The sequence below is a fragment of the Oncorhynchus keta genome, chromosome 20, assembly GCF_023373465.1.
Source record: "Oncorhynchus keta strain PuntledgeMale-10-30-2019 chromosome 20, Oket_V2, whole genome shotgun sequence".
Lineage (NCBI taxonomy): Eukaryota > Metazoa > Chordata > Actinopteri > Salmoniformes > Salmonidae > Oncorhynchus > Oncorhynchus keta.
In genome coordinates this window covers 8,335,917-8,360,634 of record NC_068440.1, presented here as the reverse complement: position 1 = coordinate 8,360,634, position 24,718 = coordinate 8,335,917, and the positions used below count along the sequence as shown (strand labels likewise).

Sequence of the window (24,718 nt, the reverse complement as noted above, 5' to 3'; positions counted from 1 at the left end):
TTACAATAGCCTACATGGAACCATGCTAATCATAATCTGTAGTATATTGCTTGCACTGTATATATACTGAACAAAATATAAATGCAACATGCAAAATTTAATATATACATATATTAATATAAGGAAATCAGTAAATTGAAATAAATTCATTCGGCCCTAATCTATGAATTTCACATGACTGGGAATACAGATATGCATCTGTTGGTTACAGATACCTTTAAAAAAAAATGGGCCTCACAATGGGCATCAGGATCTCGTCACAGTATTTCTGTGAATTCAAATTGCCATCGATAAAATGCAATTGTGTTCGTTGTCTGTAGCTTATGCCTGCCCATACCATACTGCCACCATGGGGCGGTTTGGGCCGGTTTGACGTACTGCCAAATTATTATCTAAAATGATATTGCAGGCGGCTTATGGTAGAGAAATTAGCATTAAATTCTCTGGCAACAGCTCTGGTGGATATTCCTGCAGTCAGCATGTTAATTGCACGCTCCCTCAAAACTTGAGACATCTGTGGTATGTATGTTGTGTGACAAAACTGCACATTTAAGAGTGGCCTTTTATTGACCCCCAGCACAAGGTCACCTTTGTAATGTTCTTTAAACAGTTTCTTGATATGCCACACCTGTCAGGTGGATGGATTATCTAGGCAAATGAGATATGCTCATTAACAGGGATGTAAACAAATTTGTGCACAACATTTTAGAGAAATACAATTTCTGCGACCAACATGTTGCATTTATATTTTTGTTCAGTGTAAATTAGTTCTATTAAATGTCCCACAATACAGACATTAAAAAAACACAAAACGATATATAGGCTACTACTTCAATAGTTAATTAATGGTGTATTAATTAGTACAGTTATTACTTCTTCTTTTTTGCACATTTGTAAAATGTTTTTTTTCTTCAGAATTGTCGTAAAAAATGCATATGTATGGCAATGCACTTATGTCATTACTATGTAATAATATCATTGATCAACAAATTGCTCTAGGCACATGAAACTGCGCAATGTTGAACGATCAGAAACGTCATTCTTCTTGTTGTCCAATGTCCATGCTATATTCCAAAACATGCTCCCCACCTCTGGCTAAATTCTCTGTTTATTTTCACCTCGCATTCACATAATTTGTGACGGGGTGGTATCACAATAGTCTAGTTCTAGCTGCTGAATCAGTTTCTTATTGACGAGGATCACCGTGCGAGAGGCGAGATGGTTGATATGGGATCAACAGCATGCGATGGGATGTATTCTAAACTTATCGACAAAGATAGTCAATATTTGGACGATTCAGAGCTGCGCGGTCCTGAAGTGCACACGGGTAAGAACATCAAAAAGTGTTTTCTGTACAAAGGAATTGATTTAGGGAAATTATACAAATTATCTAAAATGTTACAGTAACGAAAGCAAGCAGGTATTGGAAATATCCTTCATGGTTTTGAAATGTATGGCTTGTGGGACAAGAACAACATTAAAATGACTACAATATGACAAAAACAATATGCATCATTTCCAGCAAAGAGAGCCTGATATGAAGGATTTACATTGTAAAGTTTCGGGAGTTACTTTGGTTATGCAGTGTTCACTCTGGCATGATGTGTATTGCATTCAAAATAAAGTTATCTCAGGGTTGCCATGTCGTGTCTTTCATCATTACCTTCTTGTCCAATCAACTCAATAGAATAGCCACCGCTTCTAATTCATATTCAATATGCTTCCTTCCACGTATCTGACACCATAGCTAAAAGTAAAATAATTATGTAATCGTATATTATAGAACTATCAGAAGTTCTGAAAATCAATAGTTCTTTATCAAGAGATGTTAGTTCAATTAAATCTAGCATCTAATGTGAAAAAATATATTTGCGTGCTGTGTCCTTAATATTGCGAAGTAAAAATCATTTCAATTTCAAAATGTGTCAATCTGGTCATCTGGCACCCCCCAGCAGTTGCCTTCCAGCACTAGCATACCTGATTCAACTAGTCAATTTATCTCCAAGCCATTGCTGCAATATGACAAAATGTGCGACAGCTGGGTTCTCCGAGAAACAGATGTGAAAACACCGAGTGCATACAGTGCACCACAGGAAATATTATTTACAGGAATCCCATATAAAATGGGGAATTTTCTCCAAACGGTTAACAAGCTACACCCTCTTCCCATTCAGCCCACGTAGTGTTCCCGGAATCCTCCCTCGTGGTGTGGTAGCAACGACTCGTCCGAACAAGCTCGTGACATTTAACAGCAAGATACATGTTCTTCGTGTACTGATTGAACATTTGCGTGGACATGTGTAATTTCACAACCTGGAATATCAACAACCATAATCCTGCATTACAAATATGATGGGAGATGTGATTCAACAACAGGCATTGTGTGAATCATCGGGGAGTAAGAGGTAGCCAACTAGCAACACAGAAGAGCAGAATAGTCAGGAGTTTTCTTCTTTGCATAACTTCTGTTCCTCTTTTAACAGTTGGCTCAAACAAACATCAAATCAACAGTTCTTCAACAATTCTACAAGTACGGAATTAAATGGATAGGGTATATACAGTACCTAATGATTAGTAGCCAGTAGCCTGTTTCCTTCTCAAGCACCCACAATAACTATTCTGTATTCCAATCATTAGGGTTATATTTCAAGGATTACAAAATTCTCGTTTTATTTGAACCCTTTTCCATTAAAAAATGCAGTCGCCCCCACAATACTCTATGCATTGGTTGAAGTTCAATGTTACATGAAAATCTCTCTACCATCATATGTCATGTTGGCTTAGATCAATGTCGATTAAAATGTGCAAATCAACTTCATTGGAGGTACACAAGACATTCCCCGCCTTTCGTCCCAGCCGTCCGGCCGTTACCGAGAACAACATAGCGGATTTTCGTGTTAGAAGAAAAATATAATTATTGCCCTGACCTAGCTCAGCATAGACGTTGGATAAAGAACAAGACGAGTGTCCATAAAGTGACAATTAGACTTAACACCTTTCGGACTGAAAACGTTTGTAGGGGCGACAGTTATGGAAACATGTATAATGTATCCTCTCACGTGAAAATCCCTGTCCATTAAGAACCAACGATGTGCTGCTTCCTTTTTGTAACATTTCTGACTATGCTAACATCTTTTCAGCTGAATCTCAGTTCTAAAACCAGACCAAAGCGTTGTTGCGCAGCAACCGTCAGTATCTAAATAATATGTTCGAACAGTCAGTATCTAAATAATATCTGTGAAATGCTTGATAGTGTATGTGTTGTAAACAGAGAGGTCTACTTTCTCGGGAACCTGAATATTGACTGGTTTTCATCAAGCTGTCCTCTCAAGAGGAAGCTTCTTACCGTAACCAGGTCCTGTAATCTGGTTCAGGTTATTAATCAACCTACCAGGGTGTTTACAAACACTACAGGGAACAAGATCATCCACATGTATTCATCACATTTTTACTAATACTGTAGAACTTTGTTCTAAAGCTGTATCTGTACCCATTGGATGCAGTGATCACAATATAGTAGCTATATCCAGGAAAGCCATAGTTCCAATAGCTGGGACTAAAATAATGTATAAGAGATCATAGAAAAAAAATTGCTGTGACTCTTATGTGGGTGAGGTTAAAAATATTTGTTGGTCTGATGTGATTAATGAGGAGCATCCAGATGTTGCACTTGATCAATTTATGAAATTGTTTCTTCTAATTATTGATAAACAGGCACCTGTTAAGAAACTGACTGTTAGAATTGTTAAGGCTCCATGGATTGATGAGGAATTGAAAAACTGTATGGTTGAAAGAGATGGGGCAAAAGGAGTGGCTAATAAGTCTGGCTACACACCTGACTAGCTTACAGATTGAGAAATGTGACTAAACTCAACAAAAAGAAGAAACTTTATTATGAAGCCAAGCTCAATGATATAAAGAATGATGGAGGAAAACTTGATTACTTCAAATTAAATTATGGGCAGAAAGACAAATTCAACTCCATCTTTCATCGAATCATATGGCTTATTCATCACAAAACCATTTGATGTTGCCAATTATTTTAATGAGTATTTCATTGGCAAAGTGTGCAAACTTATGCAGGAAATGTCCACGACAAACAGTGAGCAATTATATTCATGCATAAAAAACAAATAATGAAATAAAAGCAGTGCCAGTTTGAGTTTTGTAAAGTCAGTGTCGGAGAGGTGGAAAATTATTGTTAATGATCAACTTAGATGGAAAGCTACAGAGGATGGTAGCTGACTCTATAGCCACTCCTATCTGTCATATTTTTAATCTGAGCCTAGAGGAAAGTCTTTGTCCTCAGGCCTGGAGGGAAGCCAAAGTAATTCCGCTACCCAAGAGTGGTAAAGCAGCCTTTACTCGTTCTAACAGCAGACCTATAAGCTTGCTGCCAGCTCTTAGCAAGCTGTTGGAAAAAATTATGTTTAACCAAATACAATGCTATTTCTCTGTAAACAAATTAACAACAGATGATTTTCAGCATGCTTATAGAGGGGCACTCAACTGTCATGCCACAAGGTGAGACCCAGATGCCGACACAGGAGGCAGATGGTTGGAGTCTTACAATGTTTATTAATCCAAAGGGGTAGGCAAGAGAATGGTCGTGGACAGGCAAAAGGTCAAAACCAGATCAGAGTCCAGGAGGTACAGATTGGCAGACAGGCTTGTTGTCAAGGCAGGCAGAATGGTCAGGCAGGTGGGTACAAGGTCCAGAAACAGGCAAGGGTCAAAACTGGGAGGACTAGAAAAAGGAGAATGTAAAAAGCAGGAGAATGGGAAAACCGCTGGTTGACTTGGAAACATACAAGACGAACTGGCACAGAGAGACAGGAAACACTGGGACAAATACACTGGGAAAACAAGCGACACCAGGAGAGGGTGGAGACAATAACGAGGACAGGTGAAACTGATCAGGGTGTGACATCAACATGTACTGCACTGACACAAATGACTGATGATTGGTTGAAAGAAATTGGTAATAAGAAGATTGTGGGAGCTGTACTGTTAGATTTCAGAGCAGCCTTTGATATTATTGACCATAACCTGTTGTTGAAAGCACCTAAGTTTTATGGCTTTTCAACCTCTGCCAGATCGTGGATTCTGAGGTATCTATCCAATAGAACTCAAAGGGTTTTCTTTAATGGAAGCGTCTCTAATGTAAAAAATGTAACGTGTGGTGTACCGCAGGGCAGCTTTCTAGGCCCTCTTTTCTATTTTTACCAATGACCTGCCACTGGCTTTAAACAAAGCATGTGTGTCCATGTATGCTGATGATTCAACCATATACGCATCAGCAACCACAGCTAATGAAGTCACTGAAACCCTTAACAAAGAGTTGCAGTCTGTTTTGGAATAGGTGGCCAGTAATTAGCTGGTCCTGAACATCTCTAAAACTAAGAGCATTGTATTTGGTACAAGTCATTCCTTAAGTGCTAGACCTCAGTTGAATCCAGTAATGAATGGTGTGGCTGTTGAACAAGTTGAGGAGACTAAATTACTTGGCGTTACCTTAGATTGTAAATTGTCATTGTCAAAACATCTAGATTCAATGGTTGCAAAGATAGGGAGAAGTCTAGCCGTAATAAAGAAATGCTCAGCTTTTTTGACACCACACTCCAAAAGGCTCTAGTTTTGTCTAATCTTGATTATTGTCCAGTCGTGTGGTCCAGTGCTGCAAGGAAAGACCTAGTTAAGCTGCAGCTGGCCCAGAACAGAGCGGCACGTTTTGCTTTTAATTGTAGTCAGAGGGCTGATATAAATACTATGCATGCCAGTCTCTCTTGGCTAAGAGATGAGGAGAAACTGACTGCATCACTTCTTCTTTTTATAAGAAACATTCATGTGTTGAAAATAGAGGTCGACCGATTATGATTTTTCCACGCCGATACCGATTATTCGAGGACCAAAAAAGCCGAAACCGATTAATCGGCCGATGAAAAAATAAATAATAATATATATAAATTAATAATATATATTTTTTTTAAATGTGATTTATTTGTAATAATGACAATTACAACAATACTGAATGCACACTTATTTTAACTTAATATTATACATCAATAAAAATATATTTAGCCTCAAATAAATAATGAAACATGTTCAATTTGGTTTCAAATAATGCCAAAACAAAGTGTTGGAGAAGTAAAAGTGCAATATGTGCCATGTAAAAAAGCTTGAGTTTGAGTTCCTTGCTCAGAACATGAGAACATGTGAAAGTTGGTGGTTCCTTTTAACATGAGACTTCAATATTCCAAGGTAAGAGGTTTTAGGTTGTACTTAATATAGTATTTATAGGACTATTTCTCTCTATACCATTTGTATTTCATATACCTTTGACTATTGGATGTTCTTATAGGCACTATAGTATTGCCAGTGTAACAGTATAGCTTCCGTCCCTCTCCTCGCCCCTACCTGGGCTCGAACCAGGAACACATCGACAACAGCCACACTCGAAGCAGCGTTACCCATCACTCCACAAAAGCCGCAGCCTTTGCAGAGCAAGGGGAATAACTACTCCAAGTCTCAGAGCGAGTGACGTTTGAAACGCTATTAGCGCGCACCCCGCTAACTAGCTAGCCGTTTCACATCATTACACCAGCCATTAGGCTGATAGGCTTGAAGTCATAAACAGAGCTGTGCTTGCGACGAGCTGCTGGCAAAATCGCACTAAAGTGCTGTTTGAATGAATGCTCACGAGCCTGCTGCCTACCATCGCTCAGTCAGACTGCTCTATCAAATCCTAGACTTAATTCTAACATAATACCACACAGAAATACGAGCCTTTGGTCATTAATATAGTCGAATTCGGAAACTATCATTTCGAAAACAAAACGTTTATTATTTCAGTGAAATATGGAACCGTTCTGTATTTTATCTAACGGGTGGAATCCCTAAGTCTAAATATTCTTGTTACATTGCACAGCCTTCAATGTTATGTCATAATTACGTACAATTCTGGCAAATTAGTTTGCAATTGGCCAGGCTGCCCAAGCTGTTGCATATACCCTGACTCTGCGTGCAATGAACGCAAGAGAAATGACACAATTTCACCTGGTTAATATTGCCTGCTAACCTGGATTTCTTTTAGCTAAATATGTAGGTTTAACAATATACACTTCTGTGTATTGATTTTAAGAAAGGCATTGGTGTTTATGGTTAGGTACAGTCGTCCAACGATTGTGCTTTTTTCACAAATGCGCTTTTGTTAAATCAGCCCCCAGCGTTGCATTGATTATATGCATCGCAGGACACACTAGATAAACAAGTAATAACATCAACCATGTGTAGTTATAACTAGTGATTATGATTGATTGATTATTTTTTATAAGATAAGTTTAATGCTATCTAGCAACTTACCTTGGCTTCTACTGCATTCGCTTAACAGGCAGGCTCCTCGTGGAGTGCAATGAGAGGCAGGTGGTTAGAGCGTTGGACTAGTTAACTGTAAGGTTGCAAGATTGGATCCCCCGAGCTGACATCGGCAAAATCAGCCATGCCACCAGGGGTCTTTTCATAGTCCCCAAATCAAGACAAATTTCAAGAAAACGTACAGTATTATATAGAGCCCTTATTGCATGGAACTTCCATCTCATATTGCTCAAATAAACAGCAAACCTGGTTTCAAAAAACAGAAAGCAACACCTAGCGGCACAACGCCTCCCCTATTTGACCTAGATAGTTTGTGTGTATGCATTGATATGTAGGCTACGTGTGCCTTTATAAAAATGTACGTAGTTCTGTTCTTGTCTAATGTTGTTCTGTATTATGTCATTATGTTTCATATTTTGTGTGGACCCCAGGAAGAGTAGCTGCTGCTTTTGCAACAGCTAATGGGGATCCTAATAAAATACCAAATCAAATTTTATTGGTCACATATTTAGCAGATATTATTGCAGGTGTAGTGAAATGCTTGTGTTCCTAACTCCAACAGTGCAGTAGTATCTAACAATTCACAACAATACAAACAAATCTAAAAGTAAAAGTATGGAAACAAGAAATATATAAATATTAGATTGAGCAATGTCAGAGTGGCATTGACTAAAATACAGTAGAATAGAATATATAGAGCATATATACATTTGAGATAAGTAAAGCAGCATGTAAATATTATTTAAACATTATTAAAATGACTCGTGTTCCATTATTAAAGTGGCCAATGATTCCAAGTCTAGGGCATCAGCCTCTACACAGGTGCACCTTGTGCTGGTGACAATGAAAGGCCACTTTAAAATGTTTTTTCACACAACACAAGGCCACAAGTGTCTCAAGTGTGCAATTGGCATGCTGACTGCAGGAATGTCCACCAGAGTTGTTGCCAGATAATTTTCTTATTTCTCTACCATAAGCTGCTTCCAACGTCATTTTAGTGCACCTGGCACCTACTACCATACCCCATTCAAAGGCACTTAAATATTTTGTCTTGCCCATTCACCCTGTCAATGGCACACATACACAATCCATGTATCAATTGTCTCAAGGCTTTAAAAAATCCTTCTTTAACTTGTCTCCTCCATTTCATCTACACTGATTGAAGTGGATTTAACAAGTGACATCAGTAAGGAATCATAACTTTCACCTGGATTCACCTGGTCAGTTTTGTATACTCCGTGTATTTAGGCTTGCTAATGACATGTCATAGCACCTCTCTTTCAATTATACTTAATAGTTTTTGATTTCATACTTATTTTCCATACTTTGTACAATGATTCATGAAGTCTATAAAAAAAAAACACAAATGTTTCTTTGTCTGTAGGATCAGTTGAAATTCTGAGAAGATTTCAGTGTAAGCATGTTGTCCATCCCCAACCTGCAGACAGTAGGCTGTAGTATAGTATCTGACTGTGCCATCGTGTTTCCGGTGCACAAAAGCCCCCCAAAACTGCATACAGGGCAATTAGCACCAACATTTTCAACTGAAACAGAGCTCAATACACTGGTGTCATGTACTTCTCTGTCTCCATAACAGTGTCTGTTCCCTCACTGAGAGCAGGCTCCAGACAGAGTGGCCAAGGGCCCTACAGGTTAGCCACGGGCTGCCTAGCCACACTCTGTGCTGTCCTACTGCTGTCCATCATCGCTGTGAGCACCCACTGTGAGTAAATCAAACACACAACGTTGCTTCAATGGTGCCTCCATAAACCACTTCCTGATGTACATTGAGACCCAATGAGGGGAGGGGAGGGTGGATTCATGGAATCTGAATGCAGTGTATTGGGCTGCCAGGGAATTACATTGTGAAACATGTTTAAGTGCTACCAGTAACTTATTTGTGTTGTATCATTTATTTCCCACATCTCAACGGTCCCAAGGGTTAGTCATACGGTTAGCAGTGTGGTTAAGGATTGGTTTAAAATCTGATTTTTTTGTCTCCAGTACATGTGTCATCCCAGTAAATGCAACCTGCATAAAACAACTGATATGAAACTCTACGTGCACACTGACAAAGTGTGAGGTCAAAAAGCGGTGTTGAGTCAGTGATTGCTGCTCCTGAACAAATCTTACCCTGAACAAATCTTAGGGCCGCAGTTGACGATTTCATCCTCAGCTCGTTAATGAATAGACATTTGCTTGTTTTGTTCCATGGGGATACCTTCCCATGACTTATGGCTGCCAAGTTCAACTAGCCTTATCAAAGGAGCCTCGCCACATCTGCCCTACACTCATCTTATACTTTGTCTTTGCCTTCCATTCTTTAAAGACTTGTTGTTTTTCCTGGATGCTTTGGACTGAAGTCCCCTGCTTCTTTGTCTTCCTCTCAGATAAGAACCTTTATCAGAGCTTGCGCAACGAGCATCAGGCTCCTCTGCCTCAGAATGACTCTGGTGGTCAAATCCAGATGCAGAGGCAGACCACCAATGTGACCACCCTGACTGAAGCCCTGAGAAAATTGCAGATGGAGAAAGAAGACCTTGTGAAGGAGAGAGATGAACTTCTGGCTAGGTTGGCCAAATCAGGTCAGCTGTGTGTGTGTGTGTGTGTGTGTGTGTGTGTGTGTGTGTGTGTGTGTGTGTGTGTGTGTGTGTGTGTGTGTGTGTGTGTGTGTGTGTGTGTGTGTGTGTGTGTGTGTGTGTGTGTGTGTTGTGTGTGTGTGTGTGTCATGACTTCAGGGGTGCAACTTTCATTGGGGACATTCTGAAATTGCATTTTTGTCCCCCCCAGTTTTATCATTGGAATGTGATTCAAAACGAGGCAAAGGTGTGCTTTAGGACCATGTGGACGCCTCCGAGCAGTTGGGTAGGCTGTTCGGAGTGTTTATCCGACTGGATAAAAAAATAAAAAAAGTTATGTCTATGGGATCAATATCATGCCAAATGTCTTCGCAAATGTAAATCACTTTCCAAAAATGTAAATCACCAATCAACAAATGTATATTACTATCCACAAATTTCCAACATTTCCAAAAATTACTATCCACACTTTCCAAAAATGTAAATACTCCACAATAGTGTTGCAAATATAAAGTAATCTAGGGCAAGGGTTTCGATTATTTACGTTGGACATACTATGGTTACACATATGGTTAACATATTATGGTTACCATACTATACATTTCTGCAGCCCTGAAAGGCAGGCATCAACATGGCTGAACGAAAGGCTGCCAGAAATGTATAGAAATCGCATTCTATGAGTACAAACCTTTTTTCTACGCCTACAAATCACTTTCTACCGCGATAACTTTTTTCTATGTGTGAGAACTTCTTGGTTACGCATGAGAACCTCTTGTCTATGCATGATAACTTCTTGTCTACGCATGAGAACTTCTTGTCTACGCATGAGAACTTCTTGTCTACGCATGAGAACTTCTTGTTTACGCATGAGAACTTCTTGTCTTTTTCTTGTCGTCAAATCCCTGCCAAAAGTCAGGTGACCTAAGCGCTGGAGTTGCAGGTTTGCCAGATCTGTCATGTTTGCGCATATCTCTCCGATGTGAAAATCTTTATGGCAGTGATTTTACTTAAGGCCCTCGTTTTACAAATACAATTCAAAAGGTGTTTGTTTGTGGATCGTGAATTGCTTTAGTGGAAAGTGATGTACATTTGTGGATTGGTGATTTACATTTGTGAATACATTTGGTATGATATTGATGCCACATATGTCCCCTCCACTTCTAAAACCAAAGTTGTGCCCCTGCGTGACATGATGCTGAAGTAAATCAAACATTTGCTGTCGATCTAAATCCTACCTTCTGCTGTGTATGACAGAACCAGAGCAAACATCACCCACATTACTCCCATCTCCACTGTCACCTCCGTCAATCCCATTGCCCCCTTCAACCCCACTAACCTGTCCTCCGGACTGGCTGGTGTTCAACAGAAGCTGCTACTACATCTCCACCAGGAGTTTGACCTGGCCGGACAGCCAGACCTGGTGCAAGGAGAAAATAGGACACCTGGCCATCATACACACTGCTGAGGAACAGGTGAGAGAGAGGGGAGAGCGAGGCAGGGATGGGGGAAGAGAGAGAAGGGGGTGGAGTTAAAGATGGAAGGAGAGGTAGGAAAAAAGGAGAAAGGAGGGTGGGAAAGAGAGTAGAGGAGGAGGGATGTGGTGGATTAGACACTGTTGATTTTCTCTTTTCTCAAATATCTGGCAAGGCTGGAAATAACCAATCAATAGGGAAGAGAAAGTCCAACGTCAACAAGAGAGTGTTGGGGTTCATGATAATAGTCTCAACCAATTTCTCCTGGTAGAATGGAGTAATTGAGGGAATGCTCTTTAATCATGTCTCCTGTTGTAGACGTCGCCATTCACATCCCAATGTAATCGTGTCCCCTGTTGTAGACGTCGCCATTCACATCCCAATGTAATCGTGTCCCCTGTTGTAGACGTCGCCATTCACATCCCAATGTAATCGTGTCCCCTGTTGTAGACGTCGCCATTCACATCCCAATGTAATCGTGTCTCCTGTTGTAGACGTCGCCATTCACATCCCAATGTAATCGTGTCTCCTGTTGTAGACGTCGCCATTCACATCCCAATGTAATCGTGTCTCCTGTTGTAGACGTCGCCATTCACATCCCAATGTAATCGTGTCTCCTGTTGTAGACGTCGCCATTCACATCCCAATGTAATCGTGTCTCCTGTTGTAGACGTCGCCATTCACATCCCAATGTAATCGTGTCTCCTGTTGTAGACGTCATCATTCACATCCCAATGTAATCGTGTCTCCTGTTGTAGACGTCGCCATTCACATCCCAATGTAATCGTGTCTCCTGTTGTAGACGTCGCCATTCACATCCCAATGTAATCGTGTCTCCTGTTGTAGACGTCGCCATTCACATCCCAATGTAATCGTGTCCCCTGTTGTAGACGTCGCCATTCACATCCCAATGTAATCGTGTCTCCTGTTGTAGACGTCGCCATTCACATCCCAATGTAATCGTGTCTCCTGTTGTAGACGTCGCCATTCACATCCCAATGTAATCGTGTCTCCTGTTGTAGACGTCGCCATTCACATCCCAATGTAATCGTGTCTCCTGTTGTAGACGTCGCCATTCACATCCCAATGTAATCGTGTCTCCTGTTGTAGACGTCGCCATTCACATCCCAATGTAATCGTGTCTCCTGTTGTAGACGTCATAATTCACATCCCAATGTAATCGTGTCTCCTGTTGTAGACGTCGCCATTCACATCCCAATGTAATCGTGTCCCCTGTTGTAGACGTCGCCATTCACATCCCAATGTAATCGTGTCTCCTGTTGTAGACGTCGCCATTCACATCCCAATGTAATCGTGTCCCCTGTTGTAGACGTCATCATTCACATCCCAATGTAATCGTGTCTCCTGTTGTAGACGTCATCATTCACATCCCAATGTAATCGTGTCCCCTGTTGTAGACGTCATCATTCACATCCCAATGTAATCGTGTCCCCTGTTGTAGATGTCGCCATTCACATCCCAATGTAATCGTGTCTCCTGTTGTAGACGTCATCATTCACATCCCAATGTAATCGTGTCTCCTGTTGTAGACGTCATCATTCACATCCCAATGTAATCGTGTCCCCTGTTGTAGACGTCGCTATTCACATCCCAATGTAATCGTGTCCCCTGTTGTAGACGTCGCCATTCACATCCCAATGTAATCGTGTCTCCTGTTGTAGACGTCGCCATTCACATCCCAATGTAATTGTGTCTCCTGTTGTAGACGTCATCATTCACATCCCAATGTAATCGTGTCTCCTGTTGTAGACGTCATAATTCACATCCCAATGTAATCGTGTCTCCTGTTGTAGACGTCGCCATTCACATCCCAATGTAATCGTGTCTCCTGTTGTAGACGTCGCCATTCACATCCCAATGTAATCGTGTCTCCTGTTGTAGACGTCATCATTCACACATCCCAATGTAATCGTGTCTCCTGTTGTAGACGTCGCCATTCACATCCCAATGTAATCGTGTCTCCTGTTGTAGACGTCGCCATTCACATCCCAATGTAATTGTGTCTCCTGTTGTAGACGTCATCATTCACATCCCAATGTAATCGTGTCTCCTGTTGTAGACGTCGCCATTCACATCCCAATGTAATCGTGTCTCCTGTTGTAGACGTCGCCATTCACATCCCAATGTAATCGTGTCTCCTGTTGTAGACGTCATCATTCACATCCCAATGTAATCGTGTCTCCTGTTGTAGACGTCGCCATTCACATCCCAATGTAATCGTGTCTCCTGTTGTAGACGTCATAATTCACATCCCAATGTAATCGTGTCTCCTGTTGTAGACGTCATCATTCACATCCCAATGTAATCGTGTCTCCTGTTGTAGACGTCATAATTCACATCCCAATGTAATCGTGTCTCCTGTTGTAGACGTCATAATTCACATCCCAATGTAATCGTGTCCCCTGTTGTAGACGTCGCCATTCACATCCCAATGTAATCGTGTCTCCTGTTGTAGACGTCATAATTCACAATGTAATCATGTCTGCTGCTATAGACATTGTCACATCCCAATGTAATTATGTCTCCTGCTATAGACGTTTCTGTGGAACCAGTTACCTCGGGGCCACTGGAATGCCTACTGGTTTGGAATCAGTGACGAGACGGCTGAGGCAGACTGGCTTTGGGTCGATGGAACCAAATTGGTCGGGGGGTAAGTTTTTGGCTTTGCTGGGCTACAACAAAAATGTGGGCGGGTTTCGTGGATGCCTAGATTCAAACAGATCAGGCGTTAACTGGCAATAGCAGACACCCGCACAAGGGGGATGTTTTGGCGGAGTGTCAGAGGTAGAACTGCGTTGGAGCCGTCATATCGCTGCTCTTGCTATCATTGTCACAAGTCACCCCCACCCTACTCAGATTAGAAGTTCAGAGCGAGAAAGTGCAGGCTGTATAGAAATAATGACGCTCCAATGTAAATATCCTGAAATAAAATAATAAGGGTTTCTGTCATCGTAATGGAGGTGTAGATTACATCTCACATTCTAGTGTTCCAACTTGTAAACGGGGCTGCATGGGATTTCTGTTCATGTGACTCCCTGCAGCCAATAGCAATGCCCGCTTCAGGTATAATGCCAGGACAGCTAAAGCAGTTCCACCTCCGACACCGCCAAAACAACCACTATGCCGATGTCTGCTAAAGCGGATCTGGTTGAATAGAGCCCTAAATCTACCCCAGGATTATATTGGATTCAATCAACACTAAATTATTGGCTTCATACACATGGCCTATATTATCTCTGGACTGTGGTGGTTCATTAAAAACATATTGAATCACAGACCGTAGGTCTAACTAACCATGTAAACCACGATTGGGGGATGTTCATTAATCAATCAATCAATCAATCAATCAATCAATCAAATGTATTTAAAAAGCCCTTCTTACATCAGCAGATGTTGCAAAGTGCTGTACAGAAACCCTGTCTAAAACCCCAAACAGCAAGCAATGCAGATGTAGAATCACGATGGCTAGGGAAAAACTCCCTAGAAAGGCCGGAACCTAGAAAGAAACCTAGAGAGGAACCAGGCTCTGAGGGGTGGCCAGTCCTCTTCTGGCTGTGCCGGGTGGAGATTATAAGAGTACATACATGACCATTAAGACCAGATTGTTCTTTAAGATGTTCAAACATTCATAGATGACCAGCAGTGATTGTAGAGGGTGCTACAGGTCAGAACCTCAGGACTAAATGTCAGTTGGCTTTTCATAGCCGAGCATTCAGAGATCGAAACAGCAGGTGCGGGACAAGGTAGCACGTCCAGTGAACAGGATCAGGGTTCCATAGCTGCAGGCAGAACAGTCGAAACTGGAGCAGCAGCACGGCCAGGTGAACTGGGGACAGCCAGGAGTCATCAGGCCAGGTAGTCCTGAGGCATGATCCTAGGGCTCAGGTCCTCCGGGTGTGGAGGGAGAGAGGGAGAGAGAATTCACACAGGACACAGAATAAGACAGGAAAATGACACCAGATACAACAAACTGACCCTAGCCCCCCAGCACATAGACTATTGCAGCATAGATACTGGAGGCTGAGACAGGGGTGGATTGGGGGACACTGTGGCCCCGTCCGAGGATACCCACGGACAGGACCAACCAGGCAGGATATATAACCACCTTCGCACCCCTACGTCAGACTACACTCAATCATAGGACCTACTGACGAGATGAGTCTACAGTAAAGACTTAAAGGTCGAGAGCGAGTCTGTGTCTCTCACATGGATAGGCAGACCATTCCATAAATATTGAGCACTATAAGAGAAAGCCCTGCCTCCAGCTGTTTGCTTAGAAATTCTAGGGACAATATGGAGGCCTTGTGACCATATCTGTACCTGTAGGTATGTACGGCAGGACCAAATCGGAGAGATAGGTAGCCCATGTAATGCTGTGTAGGTTAGCAGTGGAGTAATATGATCATTTTTGGGGGTTCTATTCAAGATTCTAGCAACCATGTTTAGCACTAACTGAAGTTTATTTAGTGCTTTATCCGGGTAGACGGAGAGTAGAGCATTGCAGTTGTCTAATCTAGAAGTGACAATAGCTGCATGGATTAAAAGTAAAATATTGCTACCTTCCACTTCCAGGGTAGGCAATTTTGGGGCTTCACCCTGTTTCATCGAAATGTAAAGCTGTGTGTCGTGAAAGTTGGCATTCTGTTTCCAAATGACATCACCAAGAAGTAGAATATATAGTGAAAACAATAGTGGTCCTAAAACGGAACCTTGAGGAATGCCGAAACTCACAATGGATTTGTCAGAGGACAAAACATCCACAGAGACCAACTGATATCTTTCTGAGAGATAAGATCTAAACCATGCAATAACTTGTCCGTGTAGACCAATTCCGGTTTCTAATATCTCCAAAATAATATGGTGATCGATGGTGTCAAAAGCAGGTCTAGGAGCACGAGGTCAGATGCAGAGCCGTGGTCTGACACCATTAAAAGCTAATTTACCAAATTCTTATTTTCGATGACGGCCTAGGAACAGTGGGTTAACTGCCTGTTCAGGGGCAGTCTCAGTGCTATGATGGGGTCTAAAACCAGACTGAAGCATTTTGTATACATTATTTATCTTCAGGAAGGCAGTGAGTTGCTGCGCAACAGCTTTTTGTAAATTGTTTGAGAGGAATGGGAGATTCGATATAGGCCGATAGTTTTTACATTTCCGGGTCAAGCTTTGGCTTTTTCAAGAGAGGTTTTATTACTGCCACTTTTAGTGTGTTTGTTACACATCTGGTGGATAGGGAGCCATTTAAGCTGCTCTTTCAGTAGTTTAGTTGGAATAGGATCCAGTGTCAAGAGATACAGGATTAAACAACTTAAGTGTCTCCATTGATCCTAGGTCCTGGATGTTCTGTGCAGACTCAGGACAACTGAGCTTTGGAGAAATATGCAGATTCAAAGAAGAGTCCATCATTTGCTTTCTAATGATCATGATCTTTTCATCGAAGAAGTTCATGAATTCCTCACAGCTGAAGTGAAAGCCATCCTCTCATGTTGAACAGGTTGAACGTTTCTGTCTACTAGATGAGCGACAACGGTTGGGGGGGGCATAGTGTTCATGTTAATGTTACTACTTAGCTTTTTCAGGCTGGTGGAGGTCCTGTAGAACCATGTCCAGATAAAGCATCCGGGGTAAAAGTTGAATGAAAAAGTTGAGCAAAGAAAAAAACGAAGAAATTGGTAAATGTATTAAAAATTCAAAACGAAAAGTTTGGCAGATAGCCAAGTCGCAAGAAACAGCCCAACAGCACGGAGATAAGTCTGTAAACCAGGATTCAGCCATACCTGTTTAATTTGAGTCTGTGGCACTAATGTAATATGAAAACCTGCTTTATCTTGTACAAATTAGCATATTAATGTAGTTTTTCACATTTTTTGTTGTTTACTCAGTCCTATGTTTTCGCAGTTGGTACCTGTGAGGCAAACAGCTTATGGTTCATTTGACTGTGTTTTTCATACCCAGGTGTGTGCTATTCTGTAGGCCCCTAACCCATTTGGTTGTCCATCATTACACGTCTGCAGTTGAGCACCTGCCCATTTGCATTGATGGACAGGATCGCACTGGATGACTCTGCCTTTTTATATGCTGTAAATGTGACCTTTTTGGGTGTTGTAGCTGTCTGATAAATTCATGTTTTGCCTTCTGCACACTCTGAGCCATCCAAAAGATTACCAGAGAGTATGTATACTGTTATGAGACTATCAACATGCTGCCTAAGGAACTTCTGGGCCAAGAATAGCCCCCCCCTGCCCCACCCCCACCCCAGCACAACTTTCATTCAAGATGAAATGTTCCATTTCAGTGGGTTTGTCAAATACTTGCAGCCCAACCCCTCCTCCCCAATGTTGTCAATGTTCTATATTTGCATTCTCATTTTGGGCTAATGTAACTTGCAGCTTATTAGGCCCAGGTCCCACATGTTCAATGCAAATGTGGCATTTGAGCTTCTAGAGGTCGGAAAGACAAGATGTCACTGCAAGCATAAACCTTGTCTTGTCAGAACTGCAGGAGCAGCACATCGGGATGGACAACCTGGCGTTTGTCAGCGTCAATGTGACTTTCATTGCAATCAGCGTATTTGCCAACCTATTTTTTGCCTTCTGCCTCCTCTGTCCTCAGCGCGGCAGAGAGGGACTCAAACAGCCAATAAAGACACTACTGGAATCTTTAGTTTGCTGCACCATTGTTTTCTTGGTTTCTGTTATTGCAATGAAATATTTCCTCTTCACGGAACATCTGAAGCTCAGACTCGCTGCTCGTATGCTAGTGGAGTACACTTTCCCCACGAGTATGACAACCTCCGTGTGGCTGAATTTCTTTTACTACACCCAGATCGTCCCTGCTCGGCGAGCTCTCTTCACCCGGGTGAAGAGGAACATCAAAATCATCATTTACTGGGTCCTGTTTATCAACAGGGTCTTGTTTTTGTTTGACATTTCTCTTCATATTCCAGCGATAGTTTATCTACTCAACAGTGCCTCTGGAAATGCAAACGGCACTTACACATCAATGAACAGCACTGCGTCTGCCTCGCCAAGTGCCCTGTTTTACACTGAGATGACACGTCTTGTTTTGAAAATTCTATACATCTTTTTTGGACTCTGTGTGGTAGTCGGGTCGAGCTGTGCCACTGTGCGCTACCTGCACAGACACATGAAGAGCATGAAGGAGAGCGGCAGCCCCTTCTCCGCGCCCCGCCTGCGCAGTCAGATGAGGGCCACCATTACTGGGATCCTGCAGGGAATTCTCTACGTCATTTGCTTTCTGTGGCTCATCTTTTATGTCTTCAAGGACTTTTTCTTTATAACTTTTGACAATAATAGAAATATCTTCTACACAGTCCTCTCTCTGTACACGTTTGGCACCACTGTAAACCTGGGTATTGGTCAGTCGGTTTTCAGACAGAGGGCTGCAGATGTTTGGCTCAAGGCTCAACAGGCTGTAAGGTTGTCAAAGTTGCGTGGATGAAACAATCAGTCAGGTGTGTTACACAGAGACTTACTCATTGGTATTTTTAAACGCGTAATGCTGCGCTGAGTTAAATAGTCTGCCCCAGGATTATGTTGATATATAGATATAATCAATGCTAATAATAATCATTTGGATTCATAGACATGGCTAAAATGATTTAAGATTCAATAGTTTACCAACAAAATTCTTGTTTTTTTTAACCAGAATTACACCTTCAACTGTAAACCTTCACTTGGATTTATTAATGTAGTTGGCTATAATCTTTTACAAATTAGTCGTTATGCTGTATTTATTGACTTTTTTATTTATACTTTTTTTCAGTTTTTCGTTCATTCTGTGGTCCTCTGTAACTCATCTGGTAGAGAATGGCACTTGCAACGCTAGTCGGTTTGAATTCCGGGACCACCGTAACATGTATGCACACATGACTGTTAGTCGCTTTGGATAAAGGCATCTGCTAAACGGTATATGTTATTATTAGATTTATGTTTCTACATTATGTTTCCCATCTGTATCTGAGATACAAATATGTTATGGTACATTTGACTGTGTTTTTCATCAGGCGTGTGTTATTCCTATTTGTTCTTCCGTCCACTTAAGTGGACTATGATAATGGATTTTAAAGAGTAATAGATGATATATAATCTGTTTAGTACATAATACAATACGAAGATTACCAAGATGGATAACTATAGCAAGATGGATAACTAATTGACCTCTATATTCTCTACTGCATGACTGTACTTAAACGAAACTTGTGAAATGTATGACTGTGCTTTGTGTGCCCCATAAAGAAATAATATAAAACAGAAAAATAACAAAAATGTGTAACCCAATGGATCTACATGCAGGAGAAATGGGCTATAACAAACTACTGTTCGGACCCCAGAAATACAATTACTTCCTGCTTTACTCCTATGGGTACACTCAATATGGCCACCGGTCCACCCATCACAGAGCATTGACTTGAATGGTATTGACCATTCTAGTCGTTCTATTTCTATGGGTCCAAATAACTCCCTATATCTCAGGTAGAGGGGAAAAAGAGAAGGCTGCGGCTCCGGAAACATATAACTGCCACGTTCCTCGCCCCCGCCCCGCCCCCGCCCCCCTGAATCCCCTTGAAAGATCTGTATCACGTTTCGCGCGTGTCTTTCTTTACCTCTACTTTACACATACATTTTTTTGTGGTCACCCTCCCTTCACATTTCTCACTGTCAATCGTGTATGATAATGTTTTAAGCTTTACCAGTGAAACAACCATGCAGCAAATTATACTCTTCTTAGTTATGTACAGTGTTGTTTCGGAAATCTTGTACAGTGAGCAAATCTTTTAGCAGATTGTGTTAAACAAACTATAGCATACCTGTGTTTTGTTTCGATCAAAGCAGATATTTTGCCTAGTGGCGCATGCTGTTGAGTTGTGGCCGCATGAGAGAAAAATGGTTGATATGCTTCAGTTAGCTGCCATATGACTGGTTTCACATTTGTCTCCAGCGATCATACAGTTAAATAGATCGAAAACAATTATAATGTATATTTACAATCACCTTATCCTAGCGACTTACTCATTTACCCAGCTCTTATCAATAGCTCAGCCTCTTATCAATTTGTAAACGACAGTACATGGAGAATTATGTTATTTCTATCATAAAAAAGAAAGTCGCTCCACTTGGAAACCAACAGGTTGCTTAACGTTATTCATTGATTAATTTGATTGTAAAGGGGGCGGAATTACGAGGGAATTAAGTAGACACACCTCCGCCACATCTTCATTTCTTTGATCTCCACCCCCAAGCGAATAGCGAGTGAATAGTCTCACGTCGTGTTAGTCATATGTAATGGGATACTCATGGTGTACATCCTCCTAGGAAATGTTTAACTAGCAGGTTCTTTCGCGACAAATGCAGCAATAACAAATAATAAAAGATAAGAATATAATCATGAAGTAAATGGCTGTAGAATAGAATACACATTTTAGCAAGAGTATAATTTATATTCCAATATTTACACGTGTATTGGGGGATGGGGGGGGGCAAGTGTTATTCTCATGCTTAAATTCAAGGTCAGAATAGACAAGAAAAAATTGCATCAAAGGGGAGTCACGGTCCATTTACGCTCGCAAGTAGAGAATCCTGCACATGCGCAGAGGTTTTTTGCACCTTTAGTCCCCGGAAAGAAAGTTCCAGAGAATATGGAAAACAGAAACAGCTACTAACTTAGCTTGTTGTCAACCGAGCTCTGGTTCCTATGGACACTGACCTCTGGGACTGTGTGCTCAGGCAGCAACAGTATTGATCTACAGTAAAATAGGACAGGACCGTCTGTGTATACACACATTTACTGGCATGTTTTGGTATGCATACTTTGAAAGAGAACCTTTCCCCTTTGGCCCAGTTTCCCTTCCTCATGGGCCCAGAACCTCACTTGTTTTCTCCATGTTCTTCTTCCCTCCTTCAAATTTGTGTCAGCCTGGTCGCCATCATATGATCTCTCTTCCTCATTCTTAATGTGTTTTCAAAGCATATTAGTGTTGCTTCAGATTCCCTTCTTCTTCCTCTTTTTCTGCTTGTCTTACCCTCCTTCCCATTCTTCAGCATTTCTTCCTTATTTCTTCCTCTTTTCTTTCTTATATATATATATATATATATATATATATATATATATATATATATATATATATATATATATATATATATATATATATATATATATATATTTTGACATATTCCACTGCTTCGTCTTTCATTACTACTGCTGCAATTAAGACGGCAGTGACAGAGTGAAGAATATGGTACATTATTTACATTATCTCACCTTTATAACGGTTTGTCTCAATGAGACAAAGAGAGACCTGTAGAGGCACTGCAGATAACCTAGTTCAGTAGCGCACACCAATGGCCAACAGCTATTCTAGTGAAACATATATTATACGCACACACACATATACATATATATATATACACACACACATACAATTGAAGTCGGAAGTTTACATACACCTTACAAATGCTGATGCTCTAGATACTCAACTAGTCTAAAGAAGGCCAGTTTTATTGCTTCTTTAATCAGTACAACAGTTTTCAGCTGTGCTAACATAATTGCAAAAGGGTTTTCTAATGATCAATTAGCCTTTTAAAATGATAAACTTGGATTAGATAACACAATGTGCCATTGGAACACAGGAGTGATGGCTGCTGATGGTTGCTGATAATGGGCCTCTGTATACCTATGTAGATATTCCATAAAAAATCTGCCGTTTCCAGCTACAATAGTTATTTACAACATTAGCAATGTCTACACTGTATGTCTGATCAAATTGATGTTATTTTAATGGACAAAACATGTGCTTTTCTTTCAAAAGCAAGGACATTTCTAAATGACCCCAAACTTTTGAACGGTAGTGTATATATGTTATTTGTATATGATGTACGTTATACCAAGAGATGTTTTGATTGAATATGTGTTGTTTTTTAAAATAATGAAACCATTTTTGTCCCTTTATAGCTTTTGGGAGGAGGGCGAGCCCAACAACCACATTGACGAAGACTGTGGCTACATCGTGAAGACGCGCAAGCTGGAGCGCAAGGCGGTGAGCAGCTGGTATGACGCCCCGTGCACCATGCACTGGCCCTTCATCTGTGAGATCGAGATGTAGGCCTATGCACCTGCTACTTAGAGATAAGCACTTACCAGACTCGTGTTGGACCCAGAGTTCCTCCCTGTCAACGTCCATAGTGATAGACCAGTGATGACCAACCCTTCACCTGCAGAGCTACTGGGTATTCCGTTTTTTGCTCCAGCCCTGCTCTAACACATCTGTTTCAGCTAACCAAGGTTCGGATGAGCAGCTGATTAGTAGAATCAGGTGTATTAGAGCAGGGAAAGAGCAAGACCTGTAGCTCTTCAGGATGATGGTTGGCCACCCCAGCATTATCAGGTCTGAAGAGCAATGCTTTACTTTAATAGTATCTACTTTCATTTGCTTTTTCAATTAAAATTTTACTCCAGGAGGATCTTATATAGTTACTGTGGTGTCATTGAAGTGGTCACCAAAGTTCAAAATCCTTCTAAAGCAATGTCTGTCAATCAACGGTCATGTTATTTCGATTCATAGAAGAAGAAAAAATATATATAAAAAAAACAAATGATTTATGTAAATGTTTTTCATAAAACAGATGATCAAATGATCTATTCATAACAATGCAAATGCATTTGATTTGGTTTTGTCAATAAAAATGTTGAAAATGGAAAATAATTCAGCCTATTTACTATGACATATTATGTTGGACCACACATTTTTACTTCTAGTGGTTCCGGTTAGTTTTGGGACTGGATCATCCAGTCGAAGGTCAAAGGTAATCTGTCTAGACCAACGCGGTTATAGAGTATGTCCTTTTTCAGTGTTGTTCTCTAGGTGATTAGTGTTTGGGGCTGTCAATCGCCAAAGGAAATAACAGAATAGGTGTTATATAGGTGTACAGTTAGTGTATAAGTTACTTGTTTGCTAAATGATTGCTTTGCCTCGCCTGTTTACATGTGGGGTGTTGAGCTATTTGAATACTGTGGAGTGAAATCATTCTAGAAAAATGGTACAAGATTTAGGACAATCTAACAAGATTTTGAAGCTTATTGGGCTTTCAGAATTATTACAGGTACTTCAAAAACGGAATTACTTTGCTTTTACGATGAAAAGCATACACTACCGGTCTACATTGTAGAATAATAGTGAAGACATCACAACTATGAAATAACGCGTATGGAATCAAGTTGTAACCAAAAAAGTATTAAACAAATCTAAATATGTTTTATATTTGAGATTCTTCAAATAGCCACCCTTTGCCTTGATGACAGATTTGCTTACTAGTGGCATTCTCTCAACCAGCTTCACCTGTAATGCTTTTCCAACAGTCTTGAAGGAGTTCCCACATATGCTGAGCACTTGTTGGCTGTTTTTCCTTCACTCTGCGATCCGACTCAAGCCAAACCATCTCAATTTGCTTGAGGTCGGGGGATTGTTGAGGCCAGGTCATCTGATGCAGTGCTCCATCACTCTCCTTGGTAAAATAGCCCTTACACAGCCTGAAGGTGGGTCATTGTCCTGTTGTCCTGTTGAAAAACAAATGATAGTCCCACTAAGCCAAAACCAGATGGGATGGCATTTCGCTGCAGATTGCTGTGGTAGCCATGCTGGTTGAAAGTGTGCCTTGAATTCTAAATAAATCACACACAGTGTCACCAGCAAAGCTCTCCCACACCATAACACCTCCATTCCTCCATACTTTACGGTGGGAAATATACATGCAGGGATCATCCGTTCACCCACACCAGGTCTCACAAAGACACGGCGGTTGGAACCAAAAATCTCCAATTTGGACTCCACACCAAATGACAAATTTCCATTTGTCACATGCGCCGAACCCAGCAGGTGTAGACCTTACAGTGAAATGCTTAATACTAGTAAATGTTTGTTCCCGAAGACTCACTGTTGGACTGTTCTGCATAAAGTGCTGCCCTGAAAACATGGACCTTGACGCTATTAGACCGACCTACATCAGCCCGGTTGTGTACTTTGTCAGCTTCTGCCCAGATAAATGTGAAATCGCCTCGGTAGCAGTAGGTGAAATGGCAGTATTGGCATGGGGAGAGATACTGGGATAGATTCAATCTGCAAACTAACACTTTACCTCGACCTTCCGTCCCGAGACCTACTTAACACTGTGGCTGGCATCATACTAGTAATGTAACATGGCATAAGCTCTCAATAGACATGATAGCTTCGGACAGACAGCTTCAATGGCAAGTGTT

General features: G+C 41.1%; 1 protein-coding gene across 1 annotated transcript; it reads left to right on the top strand.

The window, feature by feature from the left end:
• The first annotated feature begins 1,063 nt into the window (after nt 1-1,063).
• LOC118399286 (C-type lectin domain family 4 member M-like) lies at nt 1,064-23,168 on the top strand. The gene is made up of 6 exons (XM_035795258.2): nt 1,064-1,327; nt 8,972-9,097; nt 9,765-9,959; nt 11,208-11,425; nt 13,981-14,096; nt 22,418-23,168. The coding sequence occupies exons 1-6, from the start codon at nt 1,219-1,221 to the stop codon at nt 22,566-22,568; spliced, it is 915 nt and encodes a 304-aa protein (XP_035651151.1). The 5' UTR covers nt 1,064-1,218; the 3' UTR covers nt 22,569-23,168.
• The last annotated feature ends 1,550 nt before the right edge of the window (nt 23,169-24,718 follow it).

Coding starts and splice junctions, on each gene's coding strand:
- LOC118399286 (XM_035795258.2), top strand. CDS start 1,219: ATGGTTGATATGGGATCAACAGCATGCGATGGGATGTATTCTAAACTT. Junction 9,098..9,764: donor CATCGCTGTGAGCACCCACT/GTGAGTAAATCA, acceptor TCTTCCTCTCAG/ATAAGAACCTTTATCAGAGC. Junction 9,960..11,207: donor GGCTAGGTTGGCCAAATCAG/GTCAGCTGTGTG, acceptor TGTGTATGACAG/AACCAGAGCAAACATCACCC.